Source organism: Photinus pyralis, unplaced genomic scaffold, assembly GCF_008802855.1.
Source record: "Photinus pyralis isolate 1611_PpyrPB1 unplaced genomic scaffold, Ppyr1.3 Ppyr1.4_unclustered_Scaffold6122, whole genome shotgun sequence".
Lineage (NCBI taxonomy): Eukaryota > Metazoa > Arthropoda > Insecta > Coleoptera > Lampyridae > Photinus > Photinus pyralis.
Window position 1 is genome coordinate 28,087 of NW_022171900.1, and position 12,726 is coordinate 40,812.

Sequence of the window (12,726 nt, forward strand, 5' to 3'; positions counted from 1 at the left end):
AAAATAATATTGGTTGGAAGCAGAGCTGGGCAGTATTCGATTTTGTAAATACTTTTTAAGTATTCAAATCCTTTAAAGTATTCAAATACTTTGTAATTAAATACTTTTATGGAAGCAATATTTGTATTTGTAACTCAAATACTTTCACAAATATTTAGTATTCGAATACTTCGCAAGGTATTTGAATAGTTATGAAAAGTTGTGGACTAGAAACCAATTTCGAAAGAAAATTCTAAGGGCTGTAATTTTTGATCTAGTAGTCCAATCTTGGAACTGTTTGAAATTATGGATTCTACAGGCCACGTTCTATAAGAAAATTTTTTTTCCGGGTTGATCTGAGATAATTTTTTTTGCGGGCCTCAAAAAAAGGCAGTGTATAACCTTCGTTTTTTACCAAAAATCGACTACACCAAAATTTCTCGGGAAAACCCTTTTTCTTATTAATTTTGGTGCGTAGAATCCAAAACAATTCGTACTTTTTCGATCAGACTTCTCAATCAAAAGTTATAGACTAGAAACCAATTTCGAAAGAAATTCAAAGGGCTGTAACTTTTGAACTAGTAGCCCAATCTTGGAACTGTTTGAAATTATGGATTCTACAGGCCACATTCTATAAGAAAATTTTTTTTCCGGGTCGATCTGAGACAATTTTTTTTTCGGGGCTCAAAAAAAGGCAGTGTATAACCTTCCTTTTTTACCAAAAATCGACTGCACCAAAATTTCTCGGGAAAATACTTTTTCTTATTAATTTTGGTGCGTAGAATCCAAAACAATTCGTACTTTTTCGATCAGACTTCTCAATCAAAAGTTATAGACTAGAAACCAATTTCGAAAAAAAATTCAAAGGGCTGTAACTTTTGAACTAGTAGCCCAATCTTGGAACTGTTTGAAATTATGGATTCTACAGGGCACATTCTATAAGAAAATTGTTTTCCGGGTCGATCTTTTTTTACCAAAAATGGGCTACACCAAAATTTCTCGGTAACGTACCACCTATTTGTAAATTGTAAGCGAACGCTAGAGTTGTGTTACAATCTATTATTCTGATCAGAAATTCACTGAAGTGAACCCTTCCTATGTACCTCCCTGTTGTTAGCTGCTCAGTGGCACACCTTAAAAGTTCAGGACCTGCCACAAGTACAATTTTTCGGAAATAAAAATTAAAACGTCTAACATTTATTTATAAAATCACAATTCCTCTTTGTAATACTTAACACATTACGAGTCTGTAAACAACGGCTATAAAAATTCAGTCTTCTAAGTGCGGAAAAAGCGTTCCGTTAGTCCATTTGGGCCATGTTTTAATCTCCTCATAAAGTGTTGCGCCTGGACTTAGCGTATCCTGCAGCTGCTTCTCGCCAAACAGCCTGTAGTTTTTTGCCAGAACGCCAGATTCGATTCCTTTCTCGATCAGCTGTTTGGCAGCAAGTAATTGGTAGGGTGGTGGCCTCATCCTATGGAAGGTGCCGACAAACGCAATGCCGATACTTTTGGAATTGTAACCGAAAGTATGCGCGCCCTCGTAATTCCATCCTCTACCTTCGTAAGCGTACCCATCGCCGCCGACCAGGAAGTTGTACGAGATGTCCCATAAACCTTTTCCTTCAATTTGAAAGGATTGTAGGTCTCTGATGCGTATTTTACAAATGGCTTGCTCCGAGCAGTTATCGGTGGCAGTGTGGGATATCACAACGTAAGGGATAGGCTGTACCAGATTGCTAAGTTGTTCAATGGGCGGCTGTGCGAGCCACTCCGATCGTGGAATAACCTTTAGTTTTGGAGGGAGCGTTACGTTCACAGATGGATCTAAAAACAAAAGCAAAATTCGTATCAGCTGTTACTAAGATTAGCGCGAATACGGAACCCTCTGATTCAATTCTGGTTTGAAAAGCACTAGGGCGTGGGGGACCAATGGTCCCAGGTCTTAACCAGTTTATATAAAGCTTCCCCTGGGCTTTGGGTCGTTTGCAATTGTCTCGCAGTGAGAAGCTTGTAATTGGGGGATATAACCTTCAAGTCTAGGCCTATCCTAATAAGTTCCCGAGCCGCGTTTAGTTGTCGAAGCGGAGGCAACACCTGACCGAAAATTCCAATAAAGGCGATTCCTATACACGCACTATTGTAACCGTACACTTGTGCACCTACGTTATACCATCCTCTTCCTTCGTAAGCGTTCCCATCCCCTCCTACCAGAAAACTATACCCGATGTCGCTCCAACCTCTACCCTCAGCGTGAAATTCCTGCACATCCTTGACCATTTTTTTACAAACCTCTTCACTTGAACAGGGCTCACTGGCAGTATGCATGATTATTACATAGGGAACTGGTATCTTTAGTACTTCAACTCCTGGTTTTGGAGGATCAGCTAGCCATTCTTTTCGGGAAATTATGCGGAATTCGCTAGCTAACGTGGAGTTTTCAACGGAATCTGAATACAAAATAAATTTATATTAGCATTTAATATCAACCCTAACATTCTTAAAAATAACTCTAATAAAAATGTAATTGTTTATAAAATGTGCACATATAGGGTCCAGGGCCAATGGGCTTTGCAAGCAAGGATTAGTATTATCAATGGAACAGGGTACCAGAGAATGTTAAGCAACTTACGCCATAATTTTGCTCAATTTGTTACGTACGGTTATGAAACAGCGCCGTATAAAGATCGTCGTGTAATGCAATAAATTTATGTGCACTCAAAAATCATGGTAATAAAGAAAATACCTCAAGGCTGCGTTAGTACTAACAATAATCATTAATGCGTTTCACATGAAGCACGATTGCAATTACATTTTCTGCTCTTCAAAACTTTTGATTCTGTGCTTTATTTCAAAATTAATACATGCGTTTTTCAAATAGCACACAACGGAACGTTGAGATTTTTTGCTTTTATGGTTTTATGGTAATGAGTATTTATCACCAGTCACCATAATTTATTATATACCGTTAATTACTTTGTTGGTTTACAGATATAATTTTTCCGGTTGTAATTGTACACATGGCAAGTACGTGAAGCTGAAATGTCGACTAGAAAGGAATTACGTCTTTTGATTCTCTCCGTTTTTCTAATTTGGAGCGGGGGTCTTACAAAAAACCTTTGTTGTAAATTCGACAAAATCTGTGTATATAAAAAAAAAACTTCAGGACATTGCACCATTGCACACCCCTAATTCAGGGCCCCTCTTTAATTGAAAAATTACATAGCGTAGGTATTTTTGGTAGGGTCATGATGGCTTTAGCGATGGAGGAAATTTCTAAAAACTCTGCATCCCCAAAACTGTTCTGGTTCGTTTACATATGGGACATCTTGTATTAATCTAGATTTAATTAGATTACAGGTGGGCAACGACGAATAAGTCAATCATTATATGATATGAGCTTAATACGAATAGATTATAGGCAGGCCCCGAGCCTTTAGCGCCCTGGGGTATATTTAGCTCGGGGCCACCGTAACTATTCTTATAATAGTAAAATTGCGTATTTAGGGATCGAGTTTCATACGATTATTTATTTGAATTGATTATAGGTAAGTGTTATCCAATGAGCCCGTTCCAGTCGAATTATTTGCGCGGCATTTTAAAAGAGAAACCCCAGTTTCTATTCATTTTCTAAATATACGCAAAATGTGAACTAAACTGGGTCTCCATACGTAGACATCTAATGGTTTCTTAATTGTTAACTTTCCCAAAATCCTGAACCAGATCCATTACTGTCGGGACGTGCGAAAACCTAATGGAAACTGGTGAATATTTCTAGAACGATAGCCTATGGAATGTGCTTAGAATTTTTTGGAATTTTTTTTTTAATTATTCCGAATGGCCTTTAAATCATTCAGTATTTTGGAACGTAAAACTCTTTCAGAAGTTCTCGGGAGACTTAGAGCACTAATTTGTATCTCGTTTTGAAATTACAAACGTCTAAATAGCGTGTGATAACCTTCAGATAATTCCCAATATAGTAAAGGTAACGTTTGAACGACTGCAAATAAGATTATTTTCAGACCAATAAAATTGGTTTTTAGCTCATGTAAAAAGGTAGCTTTCTCACTTTGACTCGCGGCAAATGAAGGCCCGCAGAAGAGCGCTTGTAGAAAGACGAGGGATAGCAAAATAGTTACAGTTAGGGGAGTGACATGTTACATTAAAATTAAATACTTTTCAAGTACTTTCCAAATCTGCAATAAAATATGGGGTATTCCATTAAACAAAAAACGCAAATTTGATACGCCACCGGAATGCAGCACGCCCCTAATGATAAAAAAAATTTGAAACATGGCGACGGTAATTTGTAAAGTTCCTCGCTCTATTTTTGGGATTTCCCAATCGCTGCGACAGAAAATCGCAAGTGCGCGCCTATCCTAAAAGGGAAATATAAATAAGGCTACTCACGTCGCGTAGAAATTAGAAAAATTGGTGATTTTGGAAAAACAAAAAGCAAGTTCCTCGTTTATTTTGTATAGGTAAATGGGGAAATTTAAATCAATAGAAAAGGAAAATACGAAGAGTCGTTGCGGAATGAAATAATTCTAAGCAAATATGGAGCAATTTTGAGAAAATCCTGGCGATAAAGGGGGAAATCGCATAATAATTGAAGGAAATTAAAGACAATGAGGAATGAGTCAATTTTGGCCAGGATTTTGGCAGAGGATTAGGGAAAGCTTTAGGAATTTTAAAGACGCATATAAAAGTGAAGTCAATATAAGAAACTTTGGGAAAATTAGGAGTAAACTTTTGAGAATGTAAGGGCGCTAGCATAAGAAGAAATTTTGAGGAAATAAAGAATTTTGGGTAAATATAAAGAAATACATAAATGCTGTTTCTCATTTAGATCGAAATTGGGGATATTTCAACTAATGTAAGAAATTTTAAGGAGGTTAGAGGGAATTATGGAGGTTTTTGGGGAACAATTATCAATTTTTTTTTTTTAAATATAGGGTTCGACTGCCAAGGTCATATCCCCTTTATTGCACGCTATAGAGTACAGGTACATACGTATATGCACAGTGCTATATGTCGATATATATACCAATTCCTTTTAAGAAGGCGAGGGTGTTATTTGCATTTTGTGAGTTGAAGTTTGTGACGTAGTTTGGCATAATGTTATGACGTACGCGTTCAACGGCATATAGTGGGCAATCATTTATTATGTGCATCACTGTAAGGGCTATGTTGCAGTGGTTACAGTACCGAGGAGGTCTACCTTTAAGTAAATGTTGGTGAGTTATTTTGGTGTGCCCTATCCTCAGGCGGTGCATCTTTACATTCTCCTCCCTTGATGGATGTTGCAATGTAAATAAATCCTTTACTGCGGGTTTTATTTGAGAAAGATGTGTATTGATGCGTGCCCATTTTTCCTGCCATTCCATAGTGTACCTCTCTTTCAGATATTTCGTGATATCACTTGCCACCACAAATTCGACATCAATTTGCTCATTAAATGTAGCTTGGTATGCAGCTTGATCTGCCTGCTCATTTCCTGGAATGCCAACATGGCTGGGGACCCATACAAATTTAATTGACTTCCCTCGCGTACTACATTTAATGCGGATTGGCATTTTATGTTCATCGGATCTGAAGGGTATATTTGAGATATACCATTTAGTACATTGTTACAGTCTGTCACGATTAAGAACATTCTGGTATCACTCATGTAACAGTACAGCATCGCTTGCAGCATGGCGTATTGCTCAGCAAAGGTAGCCGACGACTTAAGGGTCTAAACTCCATTGATGTGCTATTCCCTCAGTGACTACAGCGCTACCAACTCCGTTTGCAGTTTTAGATCCATCTGTATATACAAGTTGGTGTAGGGGATATTCGCTGCATATTTTCTCGAACTCTTGCAGGTAAGCTGTATAGAAAAAATTCTCCAGGAATATATCACGAAATAACAAAACATACGAACTGAGGAAATGCAAAAAAAGTTGAATATTGTTAATTCGTATAGAAATTAGAGTAATTTATGTCAATGAAAGCATTTTGTAGGACTCGGACCACGGAAAATCTGGAGCATAAGTATGCTAAATAGAAATTGCAAAATTTAAGTTAGTGTGTGCGCAAATTTGAGGAGGAAATATACCCGTAAGGACATTTTTAAGGAATGAGAAAATAAAATATAACCGCACCCATAAAAACGTCGATTCTACTGACGATAAAAAAACTTAATCAAAAGATCGATTTTTCCGAATATTAAGAATCGATCCCACAGAATATCGGTATTCCTACTGAAAACAATCATAATGTTACAGAATATCACAGAAGTCAGGTGGTATTGCAGAAAATGTATTAAAAATGAACCATGCGGACGATTGGTAAAAAAAAGAAAACGAAAAATGAAAATGATCACCTTATAGCACATTATTTAACTTGGGCGATGATTAACTTTCACTTCAATTATAACAAATTACCGCTACCTTTTCTAAAGGCTATTGACTCAAAGCCTGTTATAAAAGTAAATCTTTGTATACTAACTATAATAATTGGGACACCAGAAAATTAATTAAAGAAACGTTCGATCACGTCAAATTTATATGAAAGGGAAATTTGCATTTACAAATATTACATTTCCTCCCCGTGGTTGAGGTAGTTACCCACATAGTACTGAAAACTGTAAATTTTTGTGTAAGTAAATGCGGTTTAATAGGGGGAACAATATTTAGCTAACGCAAGTAGCGAAAACTACGGAGAAAGAATTTTGTAGAGAAGCAAGATACAACGGCGAAGAACTGTAAGTCGGGTGTGAAATACGAAAACCTTAGAAGTTCTAAGGGCCAAGGGGGTGTAGATTGGGGAGAAAGAAGACAGTAGCTTGTACACTAAGCAGGAGGTGGCACTGAAAGCGGGTGATAACATGGCTGAATGGTTTGTAATAGGTATAGGAGTTAGGCAGGAATGTTGTTGTATGTCACCTTCTTTATTGAATATGGAGGACATGGTGAGAAAGGTTAGTCAGGTTTGCTGATGATATGATCATATTTGCTGAAAACATGCGGGAATTGAATGAAATGTTGAAACGACTGAAAGATGGAAGACACTTATGGATTGAGAATTAACCATAAGAAGTCGAATGTATAATGATTGTAATGGAAGTGGCAGTAAAGGAGGGGAGAGAAATTGGGACAAGTAAAAATAAGTAAATACGCAGGAATACCAGATGATTGGTTGAGTGAAAAGGAGATAAAGATAAGAATTGAAGAATTGGCAAAAGCGTATATGAGAAAGAGACTAAGAGAGTGGTATGGGCGTGAGGTGTAGACATTAATAAAAGAGAATTAGACAGACTGAAAGCATTCGAGATGTGGACTTGGACGAGGTGGATAAAAGTAAAATGGAGTGATAAGTTTAGAAATGAGCAAGTATTAAGAAGAACATTTTTGAAAGAGATTAATAGCACGCCTATCACCAGCTGACTTATAAAGCTCCAAAAATGATAAATTGCTGATACACTTTTTGAAACACTTCATATATTAAGCTACGGCTAAACCCAAAGCTAAAACAAATATTTTCCTCGACGTTAAGCGTTATATATATATAAATATGTGTGACGCGATAATTTGCGAAAATGTTTCACTCGTTCAACATTCAGAGATATAATTTAGTTTAATCTAAATTACTGCAAAGACTCGACCTCATTCCTGAAAGTAGTTGTAATTCGGTTTGCCATGCCCCTTAGCTTTATTCTTTACAGACTGCTGAAAGATCCCTCTATAAACATAAAAATAGTGCAGTAAATTAATAAACATTTCGGGATATTTGCGATATTATAAGATAAAATAATTTGGAAACTTGCTGAAAAATCACATGTTACATTGTACAATATATCACAGATCCAATTTCAAGGAAAGAATGCCAAATATTATCGAGCACTCTGCAGCTGCAGCTTTTTGAGTCGAGTACATAACGTTGAACATTAAAAAATTAATTAAAAACAAACTAGTCTTTTTTGTTATATTTTCTATAGGAGATCGATTTCGGCTGATATATTCCCATCATCAGGCCGTGCTGAAATACTCATACTCATACTCAGTATGGATTGAGATTAACATTTTTTATAATTACCGTCTAGTGGTTGTTTGCAGGGACATATACATAAGTAACAATGAACATTTTAAAAAACGAGGGTTGTTTAATTAAACATCAGGAGATCCAAATTGGCAAATCAGGTTAATAAAAAATTATATTGGTGAACATATTGTAAATAAAGTTGAGAATCCTTACTTTTATTTAATTTTTTAGTGTTCAACGTAATCACACAAACTACAATGGAGTACTTCATACAACGAATCGAGTACATAACTTTCTCGTCTTTTCGTATAGGTAAACAACAATGCGAAAAATCTTATTTTGAGATAGTTAGCTGGTCGAAACAGAGAAATTAAGCTGATTCAATGAAAATAAGGGGAATAAAATTCAACATAGGAGAGATCGAATGGGAGGAATTGTGTATTTGTGTCTAGCATTTATTTGATTTATTTGGTCTTACGCAACCACGCCATAAAGTGTTATTTTCTGAACCACATTATACAAATTTACAAGGTCAGAAAAACCCCACAAAAACAGTTTCCGGACATGTTAGCTATTTCTTAAAAAACCATCGCGAGTAAGCAAAATAAACGGATCCATTCAACTGCTAATGTTTTAACGTCTAACAGTTCACAGTGAAATAATTATTCGTCGTAAAAAAACAGAAAATCGCATATATTTGCCTTGTGCTCCCAAGAATTGACAAGATTTAAACATCGTTGCGTTACTATCGTCCCTGGACAAAGAGTAACAAGTTAAAAAGTAATCGTAAACGATTTACATAAAGCGCATTTCCACTTGCATTCATTTCCCATTTGTAAGATGCAACTTATGTATCAAATTTCATTTAAATTCTTCCATAAATAAAAAAGTTGGCACTGCGCATGCGCAAAACCAAATTTTGAAACTGGCGTTTGATTTTCCTTTATTCCAAGTGCCTATGTATCAAATTTCATTCAAACGCTTTTATAAGAAAAAAAGTTTGCAATTCGGTTTATAAATGGTCGAGATGTGAAAAGGGCACTGTGAATTTTGAATCGATTCGACTCAACTTTTGGCATTGCGTATTATATATCTAAGGCTATGCCCATATTGAATTTCATGCAATTCAGTTCATAACTAACGGAGATGTAAAAGCGATCGGACATTTCTAAACAAAATTATCGTTCACACGGACAGATAGAGGGACAGACAGGCAAAGGAACAGATGGACAGACCAACAGACAGACGACAGACAACAATACAAAATTATAAATGATCTCTAGGATGGTTAATAAACGGCAAAAGTGTAAAATTATGGAACATGTAAAAAACGGTTTGTTGGTTTTTTTACAATAACTTTTTTAGCAATAAACGCAGAAAAAATTCCTTCCTTGGTGCAAGCCTCGACACCATAACGAACCAAATAGCGAAAAAAGTAGAACAATAGCTCTTAATATAAAGAACTAGTAGCGTCGCAAAACGAGCGGACGGACGGACGGACGGACAAAGTGGCCACAATAGCGCATTTTTTTTTATTTTTGTGAAATGCGCTAAAAAGTTGGTATTGTTCAATTAATTCGTAACAATGTCTGTAGACTTTAATTTACATATAATACAAATTAATTGGAAGTTGCTTCGAAAATTAGGAATAAAATTGCCTTCCGTTTAATTAAAGTGTCGATTTCAATGAACTAGGCAAAAATACACTTCGCAGTCAATTCAACAAAAGAAAATAGTCGGTACGATTTCAGGAAAACTGTCTACGCAAGTAACTTCAGCAATTACGACAATGAAAAATCAAAATCTTTGGGAAATTGTAAGGCAATGCTACAAATGTTGGGAAAATTAAGGGAAATGGTGGCAATTTGTAAGCAGTGAAGAAAATCTTTGTCCGGTAAAATAAGTAAGGCGAAGTTCTTGTCCCTCAAATAGAAAATTTCGAGGAAATATGTAAGTAGGTAATGGATGAAATTAGAGGAGATTCTGGTGAAATATTAGGACATTTTAGGGAAATAAGAGAAAACTCCGAGGAAAAGCCCAGAGGAAATTAAAGGAAATAGTAGGTCGTGACCAATCCCTTGGAATTATTTATCGTAGAATACAACCTATCATTGAAGCAGTTCTACCAAATGAACAGGCAGAATTCCGCACTAATACTGATCAAATCCTCGCCTTAACAAGCCGTATTCCAAAAAGGTTTAAAAACAGGAATGGCGCTTGTACATAATATCTAACGGAAATGCTCATTTGTTGTTCTATGCTGAGTTTTCTTCCACTACCGAAACTTTAAAAACGTAAGTATCCACTTATCCCATATGATACGTCATTAATTTGTGCATTATGGATACATCTGTGTCATCCACTTTTAAACTGCACTATATTGCCATGATACCCAAAATAAAACTGAGGGCTTGCCTTTTTACCAAAGCAGTTGTGTACTAACGGGAAGAAACGCTGAGGAGTTGTAAATGAGATAACATTTTCAATGTTGATCACAAAAATATAAATAATTTCAACCCTCTAGTTTTAATTTAGATCATTTTTGTCGGAAGCATGGCTGCAGTGCCATTGAATTTTGTTTAAGCCTTTTGTAATATATTTTGGATATTTTTTAACAATCAGAGTGGGCATTAGATACAATATTATCCATATCTTCCAAGAGAGTAAACAAGATGATTGTATTTACACAGTTGAATGGGATTTTTGAGAAGACTCTTATAGCGAATAATTTACTTACATACGAAACTATGATTTGTAATTAACCATGTGATCTTGACATTTTAAATAAATTTGTTTAAAAAAGTAGAAAACAAAACCACGTGTTCATGGACGGGGTCATTGTCATACCAACAAACTAGCGTTTTTTTATATAAAATAGTAAATTAAATAATAGCCCAGTCTACCAAAAAACCTCTATCACAGGTCTGAGTAACAATAATCCGGCTTTCACTTTTACTATAACAAAACTGTTGACGTACATGTGTATACGAAATGATTATTATAACAAAGTTGTGATGAAGACCAAAGCGATTAATCTGTGTAATTAACATAACAGATTATTAAATCGGAAAATGCTAGACAAATTTGTTTAGTCATCGCATCATTTCGGGAAAGTGGCTTTATTTGGTAATGATAAATAATGACCTTTAATGCGGCTTAAGGAAGACCACAACTATACAAGGTACTTCCGAACAAAATGAATCATTGAACTTCGCACATTTATGAAAATTTCTAAACCAGAACGATTACTCATAGGTTTCCGTTTTCATTGCTCAATGTTGCTGTGAAAAATTGAATTGGTGACCTACCTACGGGATAATCTGGAGGTATACCGCTATCCTGTTCGTCGCTATCCTTGGGGTACTGGGGTGGCAATCCGTTGTTGGCCGACTGATGTCGGTTCATTAGGACAACCATCAATGTTATTAATGACATGAGTAGTACCACCGCCAAAGACGTGATGAGTAAAACATGCTGCCGAGAAAATCGTTGTAACCATCGCGTACCTTGAAATTATTTATAGAATAATTAGTATTCGAGCAAACAACAAATCAAGGTTGGAGATTATACAAAATTCTGAAAAGCCGCCTCTCACCTTTAGGCTGTCGAGTTTCTGTCACGTTAACCTTATCACTACCATCAACCTTAACTTTCGCCGCAAACTGATCTGGTACAAATCCGGGATTATCACTCGCGAAATTAGAATTGACCGCCGTTTCACCATCACTGTCCGAGTTTTTGGAATTTGCATACAGAACTTGCTTGATCGTTACTGGTCCTTGATAGTAAGTCTTATTACCAAAGTGGATGTCGGTGGAATTCGTGACCGCTATGTTCCCAAAATTTGGCTGGTCCTGCTGACCGTCTTCGGCCAGTATAACCTGGTCATTCCGGCTACACTCCGAAGTTGCAACGCTGATGGTGTCTTGCTCTTCATCTTCATAATCACTGATCGAATTTGATGTTTCCAACGAAGTGATTTTACTCATACCTGCTTAACGTCGAATGGCGCGTAATTTTTCGTGGAACATGTTTAGAAAAAAAAACACTAACTAAACTGTTACTTTTTCTATGGTCCTCACGAATTACGGGGTAATTAAAACCATACTGTCACAGATAACGTGATTAGCGCACAGATAGCGGAGTTGTTAGCACAAGTACTTGTGCATATTTGTGTTTATTCAAGGCAGTCGCACAGCACTTCGAGGTTTCATTGCTAACCGCATACTACTTACTTCCACCATTATTCAATTGATGTTGTTGGACTTTCCAAGGCGTCATTTGGAGGCTTACCTTTGATCACACGTATAATCGTCAACCATTTCGACAACAACCAATTTGCATTGTTTATCGGTGGTAGGCAACCTTCATGCCACGTTTATTGTTTGCAATGTAAGTTTATATTCAAAGGCTTAGTACATAAATTGCTGTCATTAAATAATCAAGTTGTTAAACAGTTATCTTGGGCGCGATTTATGCTTTCTTTTATTAAAAAAAACTAGGAGAATACAAAGTGACAGAACTAGCAGAACTATTTTGAAACTTTAGGCCCCAATTTTTCAGTGAAAGCCTGGGGTTGCGATGGGCTGCCGTTTCAGTTAAGGCATTGTACAATGTACATACAAACTTCTTGTAAAACTTATTATTTTTAAAGTATTTCCATGAAATACAGATTATAGCATGTAGGAAAATGCACGAAATTCTGACGATCCGAAATTTTCC

General features: G+C 36.2%; 1 protein-coding gene across 5 annotated transcripts; it reads right to left on the reverse strand.

The window, feature by feature from the left end:
* Positions 1-1,154: 1,154 nt before the first annotated feature.
* On the reverse strand, positions 1,155-12,254 carry LOC116182598 (peptidoglycan-recognition protein LC-like). Of its 5 annotated transcripts, none has more exons than XM_031503138.1 (4): positions 11,600-12,252; positions 11,313-11,510; positions 1,865-2,429; positions 1,667-1,806 (listed from the first exon to the last, which is right to left on the reverse strand). In XM_031503138.1, exons 1-3 carry the CDS (start codon positions 11,991-11,993, stop codon positions 1,894-1,896), a joined length of 1,128 nt encoding a protein of 375 aa, XP_031358998.1. In that variant the 5' UTR covers positions 11,994-12,252; the 3' UTR covers positions 1,667-1,806; positions 1,865-1,893. The 5 variants fall into 5 exon arrangements, with proteins under 5 accessions (XP_031358996.1, XP_031358998.1, XP_031358997.1 ...); XM_031503140.1 differs by lacking the exon at positions 1,667-1,806 and having other exon boundaries at positions 1,878-2,105; positions 2,153-2,429; XM_031503141.1 differs by lacking the exon at positions 1,667-1,806 and having other exon boundaries at positions 1,918-2,076; positions 2,132-2,429; positions 11,600-12,251.
* Between the last annotated feature and the right edge of the window lie 472 nt (positions 12,255-12,726).

What these genes read in the sequence shown, in the direction of transcription:
- LOC116182598 (XM_031503136.1), bottom strand. Translation starts at nt 11,993, where the DNA reads ATGAGTAAAATCACTTCGTTGGAAACATCAAATTCGATCAGTGATTAT. An exon ending in AGAAACTCGACAGCCTAAAG is followed by an intron (nt 11,511 to 11,599) that starts GTGAGAGGCGGC and finishes AATAATTTCAAG; the next exon opens with GTACGCGATGGTTACAACGA. An exon ending in ACCTCCAGATTATCCCGTAG is followed by an intron (nt 1,807 to 11,312) that starts GTAGGTCACCAA and finishes TTTTGTTTTTAG; the next exon opens with ATCCATCTGTGAACGTAACG.